The following is a 21092-nucleotide window of genomic DNA, read 5'->3' as shown; positions in this document are numbered from 1 at the left end:
CTGACGTCAGAGAAGGCTGCGACGCCGCTGGGTTCGCCGCGGCGCAGACGGCGGTGGCCGGCCGGTGCGAGCGCGGAGCGGGGCCTGGGCAGCAGCGGGACCGTAGGACCTCGCGCTGCGTTCGCGGGCTCCGGGGCGGGGGCGGCGGCGGCAAAGCCCCCTCCCCGGGGAGGCGGGGCCTGGGCGAGCTCCCCAGAGGGGGAGCGGCGGCGGCCGGGAAGGATGCATCAGAAGCTACTGAAGAGCGCGCATTACATAGAGCTGGGCAGCTACCAGTACTGGCCGGTCCTGGTGCCCCGCGGCATCCGCCTCTACACCTACGAGCAGATCCCTGTGTCCCTCAAGGACAACCCGTACATCACCGACGGCTACCGGGCCTACCTGCCCTCCAGGCTGTGTATCAAAAGGTACGGTCCTGCCGCCTCCGCGGGGCGCGCCTCAGGGGGCGCGCCGGCAGCCTCTCCTCCCCACCTACACCCTTTTTGTCTGGGGTCTGTGCTGCTTTCCCCGAAGCCATCATTTCCTAACTGCCCCATCCTTCTCATTCCTTTTTGCCATTTCTCCCTCTCGTTATCTTTTTCCCTCCCCCCGCCGGGTGCTTGATCCACGCAATAATAATGACAGTTAACAATGATTTTAATTACCACCATAGCAATTTCTCCTATGGTGCTCTGCAGTTTACAGAGAGCTTCTACATCCTTTATCGCATTTGGTGCTTCTTGGAATCGACCCCACTAACAATGGCCAAGTGATACTTGCCCCAGTGTATACCTAACCTTTGTTTATTTTTAGATCAACCCTATGGAAATGCAGATGGTTTGGGCCTGATAAATGCCTAACATGATATATAATAGGAAATTATATTAATATAATAGAAAACAGGTTCACATTGCCATATGTATGTATATGTATATCTGAGAGAAACCCCTGACTCATTCATTCAGCAGATACTATGGAGCCCCTCCTAGGTGCTAGGCACTATACCAGGTCATGCAGAGAACAGCAGATATGGCTCTTGTTCTCATGAAACTACTAAGGTTTGGTCTGAAAGACACACATTAAAGAGGTAATTACTCTATTGCATAATAACCATTGTGAAAAATGCTGTGTAGGAAAAGGAGTATAGCGAAGAGAGACTCTAACGGGCACCACCCTCTGCTAGAGCACCCTAGAAGCATTTCTAAGAAAGGAATTTCTTTATCATCTAAACCTTTAAAACCATGAGTCTCTTGAAAGCCTGGGTTTTAAAAAATAAAACCAAAATATCACTGTTCTGGTTTTTAGGCTAGCTTTGTGTTAAAACTCACTGTATGTACTTAAATGAAGAACCCCACTTCAAGAGAATTAAGGTACAGATACTGGTTAGATCTAGGATGCTATAGTGACAAACTCTAGTGCTGGAATGTTGAGTTGCTCAGGAAGCAATCACACATCTAATTCTTCGTCTTTTCAGCGTGGTCTTTCCCCAGTTCCTTTTGCCCTGCCTTGAAAGTGTTTTGGACTCACAGTCACAAGGTGACATTCTGCCCATCCCTACTCAGTGGATGGCCCACAGGCCTTCACAATTTGACTCCTAAGTACTATCTGCCTCCCCAGTGTCTCCTTTGCATAGGTTATTATACAAGAAATCAGAGCTGGGCCTTGCTATGGAGGTGAAGTTCCACAAGGACAGAGCAGGTAGTGAATTACCTTAATACCTTAAGTATTTTATTACCCACATAGTAGTAGTCCTCTGGATTCTGATGTTAGTGTCCAAATCTCATGGATTGAGAAGTGAAATACATACAGTGCTTTGATCTTGGGCTGTTGAGTCAAAAAGACTTGGGTATCCAGATCTGCCCCTTAACCATTTAATGAATCTTATTTTACCCTTTTGTAAAAACAAGGATAATCACAATTCCTGCTTCAAAAAATATTAAGGATTAAATGAGATTATGTGTATAAAATGATACACAGGGCATGACGCCTAACAGGCACTCAATTAATGGTGATTTGTTATCATCCTGATTATTGGTTTTGAAGCTGAACAGAGAGGCATAACTTCTCACAGAGTAAGAGTCGATTCTCTACAGGGAATATTCTTCCAAGTGCTCTTCCCACCAGCTTGGTCTTTTCCAAGTTCAACTTTTGCCCTCTCTTCTTTTAGCTGTCAAGAGTGACCAGGACAGATTTTGGATATAAGGAGAGGTTTTGTGTGTTACAACTGTTCTGCCAACACTCTTTTAGTTGGAAGGAGCATGCCAAGGTTGTGCCTCTCAGTTCAGTTAATCAGGTTATACTGGGTTTCACTTTTCAGTGAAAAGTTCTGAGGCAACAGGCAGAGTATTGATCATCAAACTAGTCCTATATGTTCCTTCATATTCCTGCATCCTCACTCCCCCCGCTCCCATATGAGTAGTCTTTATACTTGATGCTTATACAGGGTAAAGCCTGAAATTCATGATAAGAAGATTCACTTTATTCTTGATGATCGTTTGATAACGTGAGACCCTGTTATGTTTATGATGTGTAAAAATGGGAAAATGAGAACCATGGTGATTCCTACAAATTCAGCAAGTTAGAGTTATACATTAATGCTTATCAATAAGGAATCTGAACCAGTGAATGTCAAAGACCTTAATTCAAACAAAAAGATTAGATTTTGCAAGAGAAATGCAGGAGAATTTTAAACAATAAATAATCAGATGAGAATTTTAAACAATAAATCATCAGACGATTTCTATCCACAGCTAGGGAAACATTTCACAAAATGAAGGAGCTAGAAGGGATTTGCAGCAGCATCTAATCCACCTCCCTTGTTTTATAGTTGAAGAAACTGAAGCTGGAGAGGTTAAGTGACTTGCTTATGATCACAGAGCTAATTTGTTGCTGAGGGTGAGGATGGAGGGACAGTGAGCCTCTTGACTCCTGGTTGGTGTGGTACACTCCACACCAACCTGTGCTGTTAAGGCTACTTAAACTCAAACCAGTTAGACATTTAGTGGGCAAATAGTACTGATATTTAAAGTAACCTATTGTTCCTAAAAAGGAGAAACTCATGCGACCTAGGAACTAGTTTGGTTTCACACAACCACAGCAAAGCTGTTCCAGCATGCCTATCTTAAAGGACATTTCCAGTGGAAATGCTTCTCTCGAGTCTGTTTAGCTTTGCATTTGCTTTTAATGTGTACTAAAAAGGTATTTTAAGTTTGTGCCTAACCTTAGGAGGTTTTTGGATACCTGTTTTTGAACATGAAAGTATGGTAGCTAACATCCAGTTTTAATCTGCACATTCATTTCTGTAGACATTTAGCATCTAATCTGAGCAAGGCACTCTGCTTGGGACAGTGATGTCATAAAGATGGATGGTGCCAACCATCAGGGAGCTGATAGGCTGGAGGATGAGATGGAATTTATACATAAATAACTCAGATGAGGAAGGAAATGGTAAATATGATAAGAGAGGTGAGCACCAAAAAGCTCTAAGATCTCAGGACTGGTGGAGATGTGGAAGAACCTAAAGATCAACTGGACTAAGTGAGATACCATATTTGCAAAGGCAAAGATGGGGTTAGGGGCTTAAAGTAGCAAATGTTAGATAATTGCTCCCCCAAACTGTCCCTAACCTTCTAAATGCTGATGGTGAGCGAGCCAATATGAATCTGAGATGCATGTCTGTTTGTTTTCCAGTTTGTTTATTTTATCTAATGAGACAGTAAACATCTGGAGTCATTTGCTGGGTTTTTTTCTCTTCTTTACCCTGGGAATATATGATATGACATCAGTGTTACCTTCGGCAAGTGCGTCCAGAGAAGATTTTGTAATTTGTTCTATTTGTCTTTTCTGCTTCCAGGTAAGTCATTTCACAAACATTATTATTGGTAAAGAGAACTTTAGTCAGACGAGCTTGGGCAGGTGATCTTACATCACAGTCACCACTTGTTTTAAAGAGTCCCAAAATAGCATATGGGTTAGCTTATTCATTTTCATAATATAAGCAGCAAAAATGTTTTTATGAAAGTATATTTGGACTTTACTGTTAGAGTATACTTGAAATCCAGTAGATTTTAAAGATTGAAAAAATGCCTTTCCTTTTCTCCTTCCCTTTTTAGAGATTTCTGTTTTAAGATTAATATAAGGATAGGAACCCTATTTTCTGGCTGAGATAGAACACTAGTTACTGGGGCACCTGGGTGGCTCAGACGGTTAAGCGTCTGCCTTCGGCTCAGGTAATGATCTCAGGGTCCTGGGATCGAGCCCCACATTGAGCTCCCTGCTGAGCAGGGAGCCTGCTTCTCCCTCTCCCTCCGCCTGCTGCTTCCCCTGCTTGTACTCTCTCTCTCTGTCAAAAATAAAATCTTTAAAAAAAAAAAAAACACTAGTTACTGCTTAAAACATTTTTCAGATTTCCCATCTTTTTCCTATTTATATGTCTGTGATTTCAGTATTTGTTTCCATACTGTCTTAATTTTGATGTCTTGTTTTGCTGGTGGTGATCTTTTCTGTTGCTTTAATGTTCATTTCCTTTGGTCTTTTTATGCTTTCCTGGTTTCGAATACTTTCAGTTTCTCCTTTCTACCTCTTGTATTTGTTAGTTCTCTAGCACTTTCAGTTTTCTTCAAGGATCTGTAAAATTCCTTTAAAAGTTATATATAATAGTTTTAAAAACAAATAATTCTGAAGAAAAAAACAAATATGGACTGAAATCCTGCTGACATTTGTAAAATTTAAAAAAAATGCTGAGTGTGCAGAAAAACATAAAAATTAAAAGCTATCACCCGCCCCCCCCCCCCCCAAATACAGGCCAGCACTCCCTGCAGTTAACCTGTGGCTACCATGTGAAAGATGCATCTGTACTATATGTCAGCTGCACAGATGTTGTTTTCATGATACATCATTTAATTTTAGACCTTCAGGGCACCTGGGTGGCTCAGTCATTAAGCGTCCGCCTTCGGCTCAGGTCATGATCCCAGGGTCCTGGGATCGAGCCCCGCATCAGGCTCCCTGCTCGGCAGGAGGCCTGCTTCTCCCTCTCCCACTCTCCCTGCTTGTGTTCCTTCTCTCGCTTTATCTCTCTCTGTCAAATAAATAAATAAAATCTTAAAAAATAATAATAATAACTTTAGACCTTCACCATTCAACTCAAGACTTCGGAGTTAAATGACTAAAAACACGTTAGGAACATCTCCCTTCCCCTTTTTTCCTAATTCTGGTTTCTGGAATAATATTTTAAGTTTCGTTGAGGGAAAGAATACTCTTGCATTTTTGTTATTATTATTTGAAAATTATTTTTTCTTTAATATTTTTAAAGTATACTCATTTTGTCCTGATTGCAGCCTAAACATCTCTTAGAATCTATCTCTGGTTTTAAAACAGAAATGAATCAATAACTATAAAGTTATATCATTAGATGTATCTTATAGACTAAACTGGTTTATACTCTACTGTTAATTATATGGATAGTATCTACTTTGAAAATCCCACGTTTTCCTCTACCCTCGGGCCTGCCCTTTATTCCTTCACCATCCAGCCACAACTGACATTAGATCAAGGAAAGCATATTAATCTTCTTCTTGGTTTAAGAAAACAATGCATTGCAGAACTGAAAAACTGAAATAATTACAACTGCCAATGAAGAAAAGCCCAAAATGTTAGGGTGACTTGCTCAGGATTATTCAACAGGACAGTAAAATCTTGTTCTCCCGGCTGCTAGTGCAGTGATCTTTGTTACACACTGTAAAAGTTGCTAAAGGCAGCAAGATGCTAACAAATGCTAAAGACAGCAGATTTTTCCTACTGAAAACTGCCATCTCTGTTATTTTTATTTTTATGAAATTAAATTTATAACTTGTTGCCTCAATTTTGTCAAATTCTTAGAGGCAGCAGGCAGCATGATAAACCACAAATTAAGATGGATTTACATTTAGGGGCTCCTGGGTGGCTCAGTCGGTTAAGCATCTGACTCTTGATCACTTCTCAGGTCATGGTCTCATGGTCTTGGGACCAAGCCCCACCTTGGGCATCCGTGCTGGGTGTGGGTCTGCTTAGGATTCTCTCTTTCCTTTTCCCTCTCTCTCTCTCTCTCCCCCTCTCCCTCTCCCTCTTCCCCCCCTGCAAAAAAATGATTGATTCACATTTAATTTTTAAAAGACATAACATTTTTTTCTCTTTCCCTTCTATCATTTTATACACTCAGTACCTTCCCACCAACCAGATTAATAGAGTACATTCTGAAAAGTAGAATGTAATTTCAGGGGCCTTGAACTTTCCCAGACGTCTTTCTGTCTTAGGGAAGAGTAGAATCCAGGAATGCCTTTCCCTAGATTCAGTTCATTTGCATTAAATTCCACAATCTACATCCAGGCACTAAGCTAGGCATCATGAATACAGTGCTGAACAAAATCAGCCTGTCATAAAGATCTAGTCACCTAGGTAGGAGGGCAGAAGGGAGAGTGAGGCAGGGATTTAAGCAGATACAAGTAGTTTGTGTAAGGGCCCAGAAGCAAGAGACAGTTCAACACTTTCTGGACTTGTAGGGGTTGGCCTTTGTGGTTGGCTCGTGGGAGAATGGAGAAAGATGAGGCTGGAGGGAGGCAGGAGCCGGATCCGGAAGTATTTGGTTATAATGCCAAGGAGATTAGATATAGGATGTCACATTCTAACTATCTGTCTGCCTTGATGGAGTGAGATAGTCCACAAAAGGAAACTTTCCAGAAAACTGAAACCAAACTCAATTTGCCAGATCATTTTTCAGTCCATTTTTTTAAGGAATTCTAATAACACATTTCTTTTAAAACAGATTTCTTTTAAAACTTAGAACAGATACTAAGTATAGGTTTACTTTTTAAAAACTCAGTGTTCTCTGTTAACACTATATATTTTAATTGCCTTTGAAAAGTATAATTTTTCTCTTTATTTTCCTTTTCACAATGAAATTAGCCTTATTGTTGTTTCTTGCTATAAAATATACTCACGTAGGAATTCAAACAAACAGAAAAGCATATGAAAGAAAGTAAAAGCCATTTGAAATTCCACTTCCCAGAGGTAAGCACATTTGACATTTGTGTATGTACAGGTTCTTCCCACCCACTTGCCTCCCTGCTTCTGAGATATGATCATCTCTGCTTGCTGTTTTGTGTCACTTAACATTGTGACAATGAGATCTTCCCTTGTCAGTGAGAATACACACCTTGGTGTCCTCAGGATTTACTGTGTTTAATCTCAAGGGTAATCTGAGAAAACAAACAACCAAGCTTCTGAGAGTTATATTTAATTGGGTCAGTGAACTCTGACTTGTGGCTTACTAGCCAAAGCCACAGACTGATGAAGATTTTAGACTATGGATGAAGAAATGACATTGTGGCTAGGTACATTGTTTTGAATATTGATACTGAGGCTGTGGAGCCTGATTAGGTTTAATGACCAGACTGTAGACTGGCTAGCTGACCCATTTTTCTGCCTGAGCAGTTGCTTACAAAATATTTATCAATTTGACCTACTTCATATCATTTGTGCCATTTACTGCAGTCCCCACTGTCACTGGCTTACTAGAGGCTCTTGTCATTGCTTTCCAGGGCTACTCCTGTAACCTCCCATCTTAGCCTTTACATAAGGCTGCACTTAAAATCTTCAGTAGTATCACACCTCGCCCATAATATTGACGTTAAAACTCTCTGAGGTGTAGGACTTGTCATAATTGTATTATGAAGAGGGCCACATGACATTCCTTAATGGTTCTGTGTTTCTCAATACACTGCTTTTTCTGTGGACCCTCCAGTAAACATGTGGCCACCTTTATTTATATTCTTGAATGCCAGCTCATGTCGCAGCCCTTCTGTAAAGCTCTTCTCCCCACCACTTCACCCACCAAACAAATGCCACAAACCAAGGCCCCTTCCTCCTCTGTTTTCTTACATCACCACTTGTTTGTCCACTTGTTTCAGGAAAATCTTTCAGACAGTAGAGGTCTCATCCTTGTACCCCCAGGGCATGACACACAGCTGGTATTTAATGGCTGGAGAGAGTTCAGCCATGGAAACCTTATCAGTCTTCAGAGGAGCTGCTTGAATCAGATGAGCTTTGCTCTCAATTTGGCAACATATAGTCAGCATAAGTCACAATTATTTTTTCTTGGACGCAACAAAACTGTGTTTAACTCAAAACCCAAAAGTAAACTCTACAATGTAATCTCATACAGACATAGAAAGTCTTAAGTGTAAAAAGCAAAATTGTAGAACAGAATGTATTATGTGATTCCATTTGATTAAAAAGAATGTATCGAGTGTTTGTGTACATGTGGACTTATATATTATAGGTGTTTGATACATTCATTGAAGATATCTAGGACACATAACAAATGTTATCAGGAGCTACTGCTGGGGAATAGCTTAAGTGGGAGGAGCTTATGTTTTTACATCATACAGTTCTATGTTCTTTGATTAATTTTTTAAGGACTACTTCTAGTGGGTACTTTTTTAAAAGGAAACTCATTTGTGAATCCAAATAAGCCTCAATTAATATTTTAAAAACATTTACATTGTATAATTTTCCCACTGCTGTGCTACTCATTTAAAATTTTATATTATAAAATACCTACCATTTTAAATTTCTTTATTACTGTTATCCCCATTTTACCCATAGGGAACCTGAGATGTGGAGAAATGACATGGCTTGCCTTATGGCACAAAGCCAGAATCCAGGTTCAAGTCTGTTTGGCGAAAAAGCCTGGGCTTTACCTAACCACTTCCCTGAACATCACACATGAGTTGCTTCAATTTCTTTTTGTTTCACTTTGCTGAGATTTGTTTTATTTTCCATAGGTCTGTATGCTTTGCTCTGTGGGCTATCATCTTTTTTCCTGCCATCGATCAGAAAAAACCTGTCGAAGATGGATGGCATTAGATTATGCGGGAATTTCTATTGGAATACTGGGATGCTATGTCTCTGGGGTATTTTATGCATTTTATTGTAATAACGTAAGTAACTTAAAACATTTTACATTCTGTCTTTCACGTAGGTCTTGGGTTTTCTTACCGTGGTTCCTTTGAACTTTTAAATAAACACGTAATTAACTTGTAGAGGAAAGAAGAGTCTTGTGTAAACTCATTTTTCAAAAGGGCCCTTTGATCTCTAATATCTATTACCAGATCTATACTCCTTTTACTAATTTTCCATTGAAATATATGAAGATATTTTCTTAAAACGGCTGTAAACACTACATTATTAGTGTTTCCAGCAAATCCATATAGCTACATGATTCCTCAGATGCACATTATATGTCTTTTATGTTTATAGAGCTGAAGTTAAAGTTAGCGCCTGATGAAATTATGAAGCTTGCTGCTGCTTTTCATTTTCCCTCATTCTTTACCCGTCTCTCAGTGAAAAAAACAAAGGGTTTGTCTGTGAGCATGTTGACCCAATTCTTCATAAGAAATACGTTTTCCTTTCTTTAGTCTTATATTTGGAGGTAAGCACAGAGACAGACCAGCTGGGTGGTGAGTGACTTTAACAAGTATGTATCTATTCTGAGTTCGAGATCAGCTCTACTTTTGACGCTGATGTCACAGAAATCAGTTGTTGCCTTGTGCAAAGCAGCATTTGAAACACTGCTATCGGATTATATTGGCCCGCCAGACTATGGAATACAGTCCTCTAGCTCAGCACCTCACGTCCCAGCCAAGGAGGCCAACTGACCCTTCCACTGGGCTCAGTACATGTCAAGCCCCCCCATTCAGGAAGTCCTCTTCAGCTCTCCTCTCTCTTCCTCCTGCTCTCCTACCTTACTCTTTTCTGTTTTGTCCTTTAGTTCCCTCCCGTTCAGAGCCAGGACAGAGCTGTGCAGGGGCAGTGTATGTACTAGGTACTTGTAGTCCTGCTCACAAAGGAGTAGAGCCTGTCCTCTCCACAAGCCCTCCACACGTAGCAGGTGCTCCAAGCCATATTCCCCAGCCTTAACATACTGGGAAGATTGGCTGTAGTGCAGGACTCCTCTGACTTTGGGAATTCTTAAGTAGGACCTTTGTCTCTGCACAATAACAGAGATAACTGCCAGTAAAGCTAAAGGGTAAAACTAGCAAAGAGAAAAATCATAAATTTGGCTTGAAGTAAGAGAATTGTTGATTGTAGCCACTTACATATTAGGCTTTTTAGGCCTAATTACTTTGGAACATAAGCATTTAATTAAATATGTATGCAATTAACCTTGTAAATTGATTTGATTTTAGTAATAAAATGTTCATATCTGCTCAGCTTTCACTTACTCATTTTGCATGAAACCATTTATATCTTTTAGAAAATTTGGAATAAGCTGATAACTAGGAGCTTGTGAGGGCAGTCATGTCATATTTGAATTGTTTTACTTCTCTTATTCTTTCTCTGAAAGCTAACCTGTTTTCTGTTTACCTTTGCCCAAACATACCTGATAATTCAAGAGAGCAATGGGACACTTCTTGTAAATCTCTTTTCAGAAAAGCTAGGTTTCCAAGAGAAAAGAAAACCACTGGAGCTAATGATCACTTAAAGGAAAAATGGGTTTCTTTCCTCTGGTACCTAATCGTTTCCAAATATTCAATTGCTGTAGTGGCTCTTTATCTTCTAAGGAACACAAGCTGCTTTGAGAATGAGATTGAGAACTCTGGACCCTCCATCCAGGGGAATATACATTTGGGCACAGATTAACCAAACAATTTGACATGTGATTTCAGGAAGCTAATAGCCCCACAGAAGTCCTTGGAGCCCAGCTTAAGAACTCTGCTCTGTGTCATGCTAACTTTTGAGCTTCAGCTGCTCGTTTAGATACCTAAATATTCTGTAAGCCCTTCAGACTGAATCTGTTTGAAAATGTGCATGATTTTATGCTTTCCCATTCTCTCTCTCCCACCCACACAAACACCACACCTGGATTATCTCTGCTCATTTGCCACATTAGTAGAAGCCACTTGCAAGGCCTTTCGTAATGGAAACATTCTGGCCATCCTCTACTGCCTTCTCACACATCCAGTCAACCATTAAGATTTGAGTTCATTTTTTAAAAGTCTCCTGAATCTGCTGCTCACATCTCTGTCTTCCTTGTTCAACCAGAGCCCAAGCCTCCATTCACTCTTTGAATTAGTTATTCTAATACCTTCTAGCTGGCTTCCTGTCACCGCTTTCTTTTTCATACTGATGTCAGAGTTACCTAATAAGTCCGTTTGAAAAGCAGACCTGTCATCTCATTCTTAAAGAACTTGCTATTCCCCCAGTGCCAACATGTTAAAGTTCCAATTCCTTAGCCTGACAGTACACCTGCCTTTCAGCCTCCCTTCTCAAAACCTTCCCACTGTATGTGCTGTTCCTTTTCCTTGAGAATTCCCTCTTCCCACACAATCATATGTATTCCTCAAGAATCATCTGCTTAGATACCATCTCCTCTGTGAAGCATTTATTAGCTACTCCAGGTAGCAGACACCCCCTCCTCTGTGACTCTACAACGTCTGTTCACAGCTCAGTTACAGTACTTACCATTGGATTATAATCATTTGTTCGTGTCTGCCCCTCCCATAGTCTATGAGCTCACCCACTGGGAGAGTCCGTGTCATAGCTTTGTGTCTACAGGACTTAAATTGTCCCTGGCATATAACAGGTACTCAGAAAATGCTCTTGTATGAACAAATGTGGTTTCTACCAACTCACTGTCATCCTAAGAAACCTAATGGGTATATGGAACATGCAGTGTTTTAAGGAAGTTAACCATGTTCAGAAATGAAAAAATGTAAATAAGTTTGGAACGTATAGTGGAAAGGCCAGAATTGCTCTTTTCCTTCTCTTATTGTTAGTAACAATGAAAATTTGACTTCCTTCCCGTCCAGTATTGGCGTCAAGTGTACTTGATCACAGTGCTCGCTATGATCCTGGCAGTGTTCTTTGCGCAGATCCATCCCAATTACCTCACGCAGCAGTGGCAGAGGCTCCGCTCCATCATCTTCTGTTCCGTTTCGGGATACGGAGTGATCCCTACCCTTCACTGGGTTTGGCTCAATGGAGGAATCGGTGCTCCTATTGTACAGGTAGGTTGAGTGTAGTCGGTATTTTTCTCATTTTTTTTGTCCTTTAGATTATATTCATTTGGGGTGAAGTACTATAATCAGACCAGATGGCTGGGTCTCTGTCATTTGAGAAAATATTTATAATTGCATATTAATGCCATAATGTTCACATCTATATAAATAAGCATGCCTTGCAGGAAAAAGAAGTGTAACTATTGCTTTTTTTTTTCAAAGATGTCTTTCTGCAAAATATGTTCTTAATTCTCCTTCTGCTACCGTGAGTGTGTAAATGCCCAAGTCAGTGGAGGAGAACTTCCAAGTTCCCAGCTTTGTTAGCTATGGCAAGGATAATGCCAGTGATAACACAAATATGGAACTAGGAGGGATTGACTGATTGATTGATTGATTGTTCTGTGGAGGAAAAGGAGCTGGGAAAGATTTTTCCTTGGACCTGTTGAATTTGAGGCAACTGTGGGATGTAAAGGTGGAGATGGAGTCAGAATTTAGGTCACAGTTTGAGACTAGTGATAAGATTTGAAAATCATTACTAGCTGGAGCCATGAGAACATGTCCTACTACCAAGGACAATATACTGGGAAGTAAAAGAAGAGCTTATAGAGTTAGGTATAATGGGGCAAGTCGGAGTGCATTTAGGAGGTAGCTCAGTGAGAACGCCTCAGTATTCTTGAGAAGGGAATTAGAAATAAGAGCTCAGAGATCCATACAAAAATGCTTTAAGAATATGCTTGAGAATAAACTTAAGAATTTTTAACATCAGTAAATATGCCAGGAAATCTAGCAGAAATAATGTACAGTTGTTGCAGTGGGACCTTCGTCTGGAATATGGGGATTTAAATGCAGGTTTTATTCAAAAGGATCATATTTTTTTAGAAGACGGGAGAACGAATAGTAGGCTTACATGTACTTGCATGAAGTCAGCAACAGCATGATGGAAAGCATTTGGGTATAAAACTGGAAAGGAAGGAAATTCTGTGATATAGCTAGTTGAGTGGTATTTGTCAACTTGAGAACAGGGTGATGCTTTCTTCATAAGATTAAGAAATTGGGAGAAAGTGAGACAGTAGTGATGAGGAACTTCAGTGATCCTGATATCTGAAAACATCATTTCTCTGCCAATTTTAATTCCCTGAATATAAGTTAAAGAAAATACAGTGGTGAAATGCAACTGTAGATTTAATTGGGTAATTTAAACTGGTTATTGACATAGAAGGGACCGAAATTTGAGATGAAGTAAACACATCCCTTTTAAGCTTGTAATGATAGAGAACCAGACCTAGTAAGCCAGTAGATTTTTGAGAAATTCAGAAAAATACGGGAGCTTTCCTGTGTCCAAAAATCTTACAATAGAAATATGGTTTAGGAAAATAGTGGTTCTGAAAGATGGAAATCTAATGTGATCACAGATCATTCCAGTGAAGAAGCAGAGGGAGACGTCCTGAGAAATTCTCTAATAAGCTGTAATTTTTAAAAGATGGGGAAAGAGGGAGAGACTTAACCAAAGATGAAAAGTTCCAGAAGGGCTAATCCTGGGAAGCAGGGTGTGGTTGTGTTCTAGAAGGAGAAATCTCATAGTCATTAGTCTAAGAATGTAGGATTTCAGGAGGGCCATGATAATTCTCAAATACTTATAGAGAGAAGTAATTTGTCTTTATTTCTTAAATGGCTTCTTGGTGAATTAGGTTTATAACCAGAATTAGGAACAATATGTAACAATTTTACCTGGCTAATATTCTTAGGGCAAGGAAAAGCTCTCCAATTAGAGCTGATAGACTGCTTCATATAGTAATTCAGGAGGACCGTTTATCGGGTTGGTGGACAGATTTCATTGTTGGGCCAAATTTTTTTTTTTTTTTAAGATTTTATTTATTTATTTATTTATTTATTTATTTATTTATTTATTTGAGAGAGCACAAGCAGAGGGAGCAGCAGAGGCAGCGGGAGAAGCAGGGACATGGGGCTCAGTTCTAGGACCCTGGGATCATGACTTGAGCTGAAGACAGACACTTAACTGACTGAACCACCCAGGTGCCCCCTAAACCTCTTGTGTCTTTTCTAGCTACAAGACCCTGATCTTCAGTTATTTTGCTTGTTCCGCTGGTAACTCCATTCCCCATATGCATTCCACCCATGCATCTATGTTGTAGTTGGAGTTGGGTGTTTTAGGACCTTCAACCATGTTAAAGTTCTAGCTTCTTTAGTACCCTCACCTTTAGAGTACTCTGTTCCACTCCTGTGGGCCATTTCCTACAGGGAAGAAGAAGGAAAGGGAAAGAATCCCAAGTAGACTCTGCACTGAGCATGGAGCCCGACAGGGGCTCGATCTCACAACCCTGAGATCATGACCTGAGCCAAAACCAAGAGTCAGATGCTTAACTGACTGAGCCAGCCAGGTGCCCCTGTTTCCTACAGTTTTGAGAGCAAGGTTTCTATAATTGGAGACTATCAACAAAAGCAGTTGAGATTTAACAAGGTTAAATTCCACCTATGAATTCTACCTAATTTGTGAATTCGATTCATAATAAATTAGGAATTCAGTCACAGTAAAAAGATCTGTGAAAAAATGTTTTGCTTTTCAGGACTTTGCACCCCGTGTAATTGTGATGTATGTGATTGCTCTTCTTGCTTTCCTATTCTACATTTCCAAAGTTCCAGAACGATACTTTCCAGGTAAGTATCACTTTCATAGTGATCTTGTGACTTTATTCTAAATATATGGTGGAAGTCTATGCTTCAGAGTATCAAAAGTTAGATTTTTTTCAATATAATTGGTTATAGAATGGCCCTCCTATTGTTAAATGTTACCTAAAAGCTTAACTTTCAAAGGGCTTTCACAGACTTCCTGTCCTCCTCACCATGAGTGAGTGCAGTAGATGAGGTCACCACCATTTCCCGATTATGAGCTAGTGACAGAGCTGGGAGTCTTCTGACTCCCAACCACTGCTTTTTTTGTGGATACTAATTATCAATTATCATTGACTTCTTTATATATCACTCATCTTAAAAAATTATACATGTAGAGATCCACAAAACAAGAATAACAGAGGGAAGTAAGATAATGAAAAGAAGCCAGGGTTAGGATCACTTCACCATATATCCATCATGAGGTTCTAAAATTAAAGGCCACCAATCTGCCTTTCAGCTTCCTGGTACCCAGTGCTGAGGGGAAGATAATAGAAGTTAAAAATCTTCACGTCCACAAGATATACACAAGCTAGTAACCCAATAGAAGGACAGATTTCCCTGATTCTTCAGTCCAGAAAAAAACCATCTTTGATAGAAAAGAACCAAGAGGACACTGGGTGGAATGAATAATGTCCAAAACATGTATTTGCTTGCTTAGGAACTTCGGTCTGGAGTCAGACTGCTTGGGTTCAAATCCACATCACCCACTTACTAGCTGCATGAGCTAAATAAGTTACTTGTACTTTTTCAGCTCATTTCCTCATCTGAGGATGGAGATACTTTCTCTCATGGTGTTATTGTGAGGACTGCATGCGAAAATGTACATGAACCATTTAGCAAGGTTCCTCACAAGTAGTAAGCACTCAGCACGTGCCAGCAACTATTATGATGATGATGTCCCTCGACCTCAGTCCCATAAGTGGAAAATGTGGTTTAGTAAGGGACAGAATGGTGTAAGTCCAGGTGAGCTTTGGCTTGAGTCAAGAATAACAGAGTACAGAGAGCAGTGATTTTTTTGGTTTGAGGAGCTATAAGTAGGGCAGTGGTTCATATTCAAACTGCAAACTTGTCCTTCCTTCCTGGGCTAAGATTCTCTTCCACAGTGAATTGAAGATAGGATTATGCCACTCATGATGTACGTCGGGAAGAGAAAGGATGAGAAACCCTGATCTAGTGAATGAATAGATCACAGAACCTCAGGCATTCTTCTGTGCACTTTTCACCAGTGAGTTTTAAATACGAGTGGAGTAGAAAGAAGAACCTGAGTGTAAACATTAGGATTCAAGAGCATAACTAGGACATGTCCCTTCACTGAAGACCACCCATCCTTCAGGGAGGGCCAGAATTTTCCTCAGAAAATGGTTCTGGCAAAATATATTAATAATTCTTTTATTACTAATTTCTTCATGACAAGTACATGTAGAAAATTCAACCATGAAATTTTTCTACACTACATAATTGTGGCCATAGTGTTTTTATGCCTTAAAATATTCATATCAGAAGTTCCCAGTTGTCTAACATAAGACCCCTATAAAAGGTCAAATGTTACATAACTTGTCCCCCAGATGAGCTTGACATAAACTGTGCCCCGTGTAGAGGAGCATGTGGCAGAGTGCAGGGGCAGCGGAGACATGGAGACCATACGAGATAAAAAGTCTTCTCAGAAAAAAAAATGATAGTCTCAGATGCTCTTGAATGAGTAGCTTAGAAACCTTGTCTTGCCAGTCCCCATTTATGACCCCATTTATGGCTGTAGAGAGAAACATGCAGTGGTGAGATGGTGGGTGAATACTATGAGATCAACAAATTGACACCTAAGAACTTACTTTCAGCTCAGTTACATTTTTAAAAATATAGAAACAACACAATGGTATTTGATGGGATCCAGAGATCCCCAAACGTACCCATGGACAGAACTAAGTGGATCTATGATACTTGTATGACAGTATGATCAGTTTTCTTTATAATACTCTGTATTTTGTGCTTTTGAAAATGGGTCTGTGGGTTTCACTGGACTGTCAAAGTGTGCTGTGGGACCAAAAAAAGGCTCGGAACCCCTACAGAAAGGATTGTGCAGACTTTAAAACCTCCATACTGTACTGTTTCTCTTTGTAAGAAAAGACAGGGACAGTGGTTAGAGAATATTTACATTACGTGACCATAGAAGCACCATGAGTAAGGAAAAGAGATTTATATTTAAATTTCTATAGCTCTGTATTTATTTTGTTCTTTTTCAAGAAGCTTCCCACATGTTAATTATTTAATCTCCTTGGAATTTAAACTTTAAGCACAAAGAGAAATAGTTCTGAGTTGTGTATGAACTAATCAACCTTAGTTAATGAAGCCATACTAATTACATTTTGTGGATTCGTCCATGACACATATATCCAGATAGAGAACACATGAGACAGGGGAGACAAAAGATCAAATTCCTGAAATTAACCAAATTAGATTTGGAAGACACACTTGGAATAGCATTTCAAAATTCACCAATGTCCTTAAATTAGACCCAAATATGAATTCATCCTTTTTAAAAAAACAGTTGGGTTTGAATGAATCTCCTGTCAGTCTCCAGGTGCTCTGACACTGCCAAAATCTTTTTGCGCTAAGCCATATTTCTAAGGCCAGAGATAAAAATACATTCTTATTTTAATATCAAAATATTACAATCAATATTGTTCTCTCTCTGCCTTCCCTTTTAGGACAACTAAACTACCTCGGATCAAGCCACCAGATATGGCATATCCTTGCAGTAGTGATGTTATATTGGTGGCATCAGTCAACAGTGTATGTCATGCAGTACAGGCATAGCAAGCCTTGCCCTGACCATGTTTCACATTTGTGAATTCAGGTATGGCCGCCTGGTGTATTCAGTCGTCAAGCAATATGTAATGGGGAGTTGTATACCCCACTATTTCTAAGATTCACATTCATTTTTCCTTTTTCCTCCTATTTAATATATCATGAGTAATACTTTATAAAAATGGAAAAATATACCTGGGGATCTGTAATAATAACTGCTTTACGGCCCTTAAAACTACTAATTTGCTGCTTGTACAGAAAGTGAAAATTAGTTGACATTTATAAGAAACATCTGAATAACAATGAATGTGAAACCAGTGTAGAAACAGTATTTGTTTTACTTAACACCAGCTTAATTTCCTTAGGAAGGGCTTACCTCCATTATAAAATGGAGTCATCCTGTGTGATTTCTTTAATAGAAGATACTTACAGTGGTTGTTCAAGTTGAAGTGCCTCATCAAGGCCAGGGTTGCCATAGCCTATGCTTAACACAGCCAGAAGAGTGGTTTTGAATCATCACTAGCCTTTAAATACATGGTCTGCGAGAAACTGGCATGTAAGACAGGATTTCCTTTAGCTATAGGCTCTCTTCTCCTTAGGAACATTGGATTTTTTAGTTTGCTAGAACAAAAACTTTAAACCTTTCCTCCTTTAAGTTGAGAGAGGCATTAAGAGGAAAAGAACTTGCATTGTCATTTCCCATCAGATAAGAAGCGCATTAAAAACTGATTATATGACCAGGCAACCAATTCTGTGGTCTAATAACCAAGGCATTCACATTTAAGCTTTTTAAATTCAAAGAATATTACTTAGTTCCGTATAATAATTGCACTCTTGCCAGTGGATTACAGATTTTTGGTTCAAAAATTCCTGTAGCAAAATAGAGTTTCACCTCTCTGAATTTGCAGTCCTAAATTTCTTGATCGATGGGGGTTCCCAGTTAAATGGGTGCTACTTACTTTCAAGGCCACAGAGTCCAGATGGCCCAGGGTTGACCCCAAAATGAACCTTAAGCCTTAGAACAAAGTCATGCAGATGCCCCAACTGATGACAGGATTATTCCCTTGTACTCTAGTCTTTCCCTGTTTTATGCATGTGTTAGCATTTTATTGACAACTCAGAGTATTGATACACACTATCTAGTATTTGGGCCTGAAACATTATTCTTTATTGTATATACCTAAGAAATAGGTCTCACTGCCCTAGCATACAACGCTCTTCTTGTTCGTGGTCTTTTCATATGTATAAATTAAATCCCTTTTGAAGCAGTCATTCACAAAAACATGTTCATTGGAATATATAAAATATCCAAATTTCTTAGTGGAATAATATATAAAATATTATCCAAATTTCTTCAGAACATTGGAATTCCTAAATATCAGAAGTGTTGATTAATGGCAAAGCTTATTTCCACATTGCCATTTATACATCTCATATTAGAAATTTAATGTGCCTCCATTTATGCATCTGTAAAATTTTGTTTCTTTTCAGTATAGTGTTTTTGGAATATAAATTCCCCATGCTAGCATCTCAGCATGGAGAATCTTCGCAATAGGCTAAGGGCGCTGTATTGTACCCATTATGATGATGGAACACACACTACTTTGAAAATGGCTACTTTGCTTCATAAGGCCACAAATTTCATCCATATTGCTGAGTGATAAAAAGACTTTGCTGTAATGATAATAGGGTGTATTTTCCACAAAACAACCCTTATGGGTTTAATATGGTATTATTGATCTTAGATTATTTTGTCATTTTAGCCAAATAAAATACACTGAGAGTAGTTATAATTAATTTAAAAATAGAAAAGTCTAGTCATTTTAGGCCTGGTACCATTTTTACCATAAAATCTTCTCAAAATAAAAACATTGAATTTTAAGTTCTGTTTTCTCTTAATTTTTAAAAAATATTCCTGGTTTTTTGAGTGTATGGAATTATCTAATACTTGCCATCTGACTTAATGGATAAAAAGGGCATACTGTGTTTGACTGTTTTTTTAATTTAAAAGGCATATTGCTCTGACTGTAGGGAGAATTATACCCTGTGAACATTTCATCTTATGAAAATGTTAAATATTGTAAGAAAGCTATCCTCTCTCATTTTCCTCTTTACTGTATTTTATTATTAAGTAGGGAAAGAATGAATGTGGATTGCTGTCAACTATAAACACTTCTGTATGTCAGTGTTTATTGACCACCTACTGTGTGCATACCACTACTGGCAAATTTTTTAAGACACTGTTAACATGAAAGAATATTTAAAAATTGCCTACAAATCTGAGCCTTGTAATAATGTATATTTATTTTTGTTTTATAGATTTATTAAAAAATAAGATTAAAAGTACATACTCAGCTGCCATACTAAAAAAACTGGTTTTAATTTTACAGTGTATAAACTATAAAAGCTCTTTACCTACAGACTTTACACGTACATTTTAAAACTATCCATGGCTGTTTTAATTGTCTATTGTGATTTATAAGGTTGTAGTTAACTCATTTGAGGCAATTATCTTTCTATATAAAGCCATTTTCAAAAGATAGTGCTTGTCTTTTGTTATTACACTGAGTGCAATTCAGTCAGCTGCATGGCAAAATATGTATGATGTAAATAAACTGGGTTTACTAAATATATTAAGCACCGTCTGTCATTCTTTATAATACATAACAGCTTCAAAATCGTATTTTAGAATCAGGAATGAAGATTCAGGGAATCTCTGTCACATCATCCTTTGGCATCCTACCTGGACAAAGTAACCGATTTGAAGATTGTGATTGACTGGCATAACGCTGTGCAACTCCATTTGGCAGGTACCTACCTAGAGCTATCCTTTGCCCTGTATTAAAATGTCAAGGGGCAAAGCCTGCACTTCTGGATTCCTGCCAACTGCTGAGCTGAGTAGATCTGTATCCACGTGAAGTCATCATTCCGGGTAATTCCAGCCCTGCCAGAATGTGTGAAGAATCAGCTTAGCTATTCAGGCAGGGACAGAAGTGTCTTTTCCATGCATTATCACAATTACTGCATTTGAATTCAAAAGAGGTACAGATGCTACTGGGTACCAATGTCCCCTGAAATTCTGTATCATACTTCCTGAGTAGGTAGTGAGATAATGACCCAAAACTGAAACTACCTTTAAGGAAACATTTTCACAAGGGAGAGGTAACAGCAATAGGGTTCTCTTGTGAAAAGTGGAAATTCTGTCCTTAGAGGGTAGGAACGATAGCCACCAAAGCTCTAGTCCTGCTTTGTAGGACTAGTGTTTTTTGATCCCAGACTGGGATCAAAAACACTATGTAGAACATACCTGTAATTTTCAGTAGTGCCAACTGAACTATTTTTAAGTGTGCAACATAAAACTTCAAAAGCTCATGCCTTCACTATGAGAAGAATTAACTACATCTTACAGATGATGCTAGAGCTGGACTTCCTTAAAAAGGGATTCGCTATTCAAAATAAATAGCTCTAATTGCAGGATGTATTTTTCTCTAAAGAAGTTAACCATAACTGAATTTGAACAGTGGTACATTCCACACTTCGTACAATTTACTAAAAAGACACAAAGCCCTTATTCTTCCATGTAAC

The 21092-nt window shown here is 39.0% G+C and overlaps 1 protein-coding gene across 6 annotated transcripts in view; it reads left to right on the top strand.

The window, feature by feature from the left end:
- Window positions 1–28: 28 nt before the first annotated feature.
- The window catches only part of PAQR3 (progestin and adipoQ receptor family member 3), a 29569-nt gene continuing 8505 nt past the window's right edge, over window positions 29–21092 (top strand). The window contains exons 1-7 of one of the 6 annotated variants that reach the window (XM_073891817.1): window positions 29–407; window positions 3670–3832; window positions 8799–8954; window positions 11826–12023; window positions 14600–14690; window positions 17408–17556; window positions 20197–20317. In XM_073891817.1, the coding sequence (XP_073747918.1) occupies window positions 223–407; window positions 3670–3832; window positions 8799–8954; window positions 11826–12023; window positions 14600–14690; window positions 17408–17550 (936 nt within the window). In that variant the 5' untranslated portion in view covers window positions 29–222 and the 3' untranslated portion in view covers window positions 17551–17556; window positions 20197–20317. Of the gene's footprint in view, window positions 408–3669; window positions 3833–8798; window positions 8955–11825; window positions 12024–14599; window positions 14691–17407; window positions 20139–20177; window positions 20318–21092 lie in introns of those variants that run through there. The other 5 variants (XM_073891818.1, XM_073891819.1, XM_025887709.2 and 2 more) reach the window with 5 other exon arrangements.

The sequence above is a fragment of the Callorhinus ursinus genome, unplaced genomic scaffold (assembly GCF_003265705.2).
Source record: "Callorhinus ursinus isolate GAN/ISIS: 27379988/994484 unplaced genomic scaffold, GSC_fseal_2.0 scaffold4, whole genome shotgun sequence".
NCBI lineage: Eukaryota > Metazoa > Chordata > Mammalia > Carnivora > Otariidae > Callorhinus > Callorhinus ursinus.
Note: the sequence above shows the minus strand (reverse complement) of the source record. Positions and strands in the feature narration are given on the sequence as shown.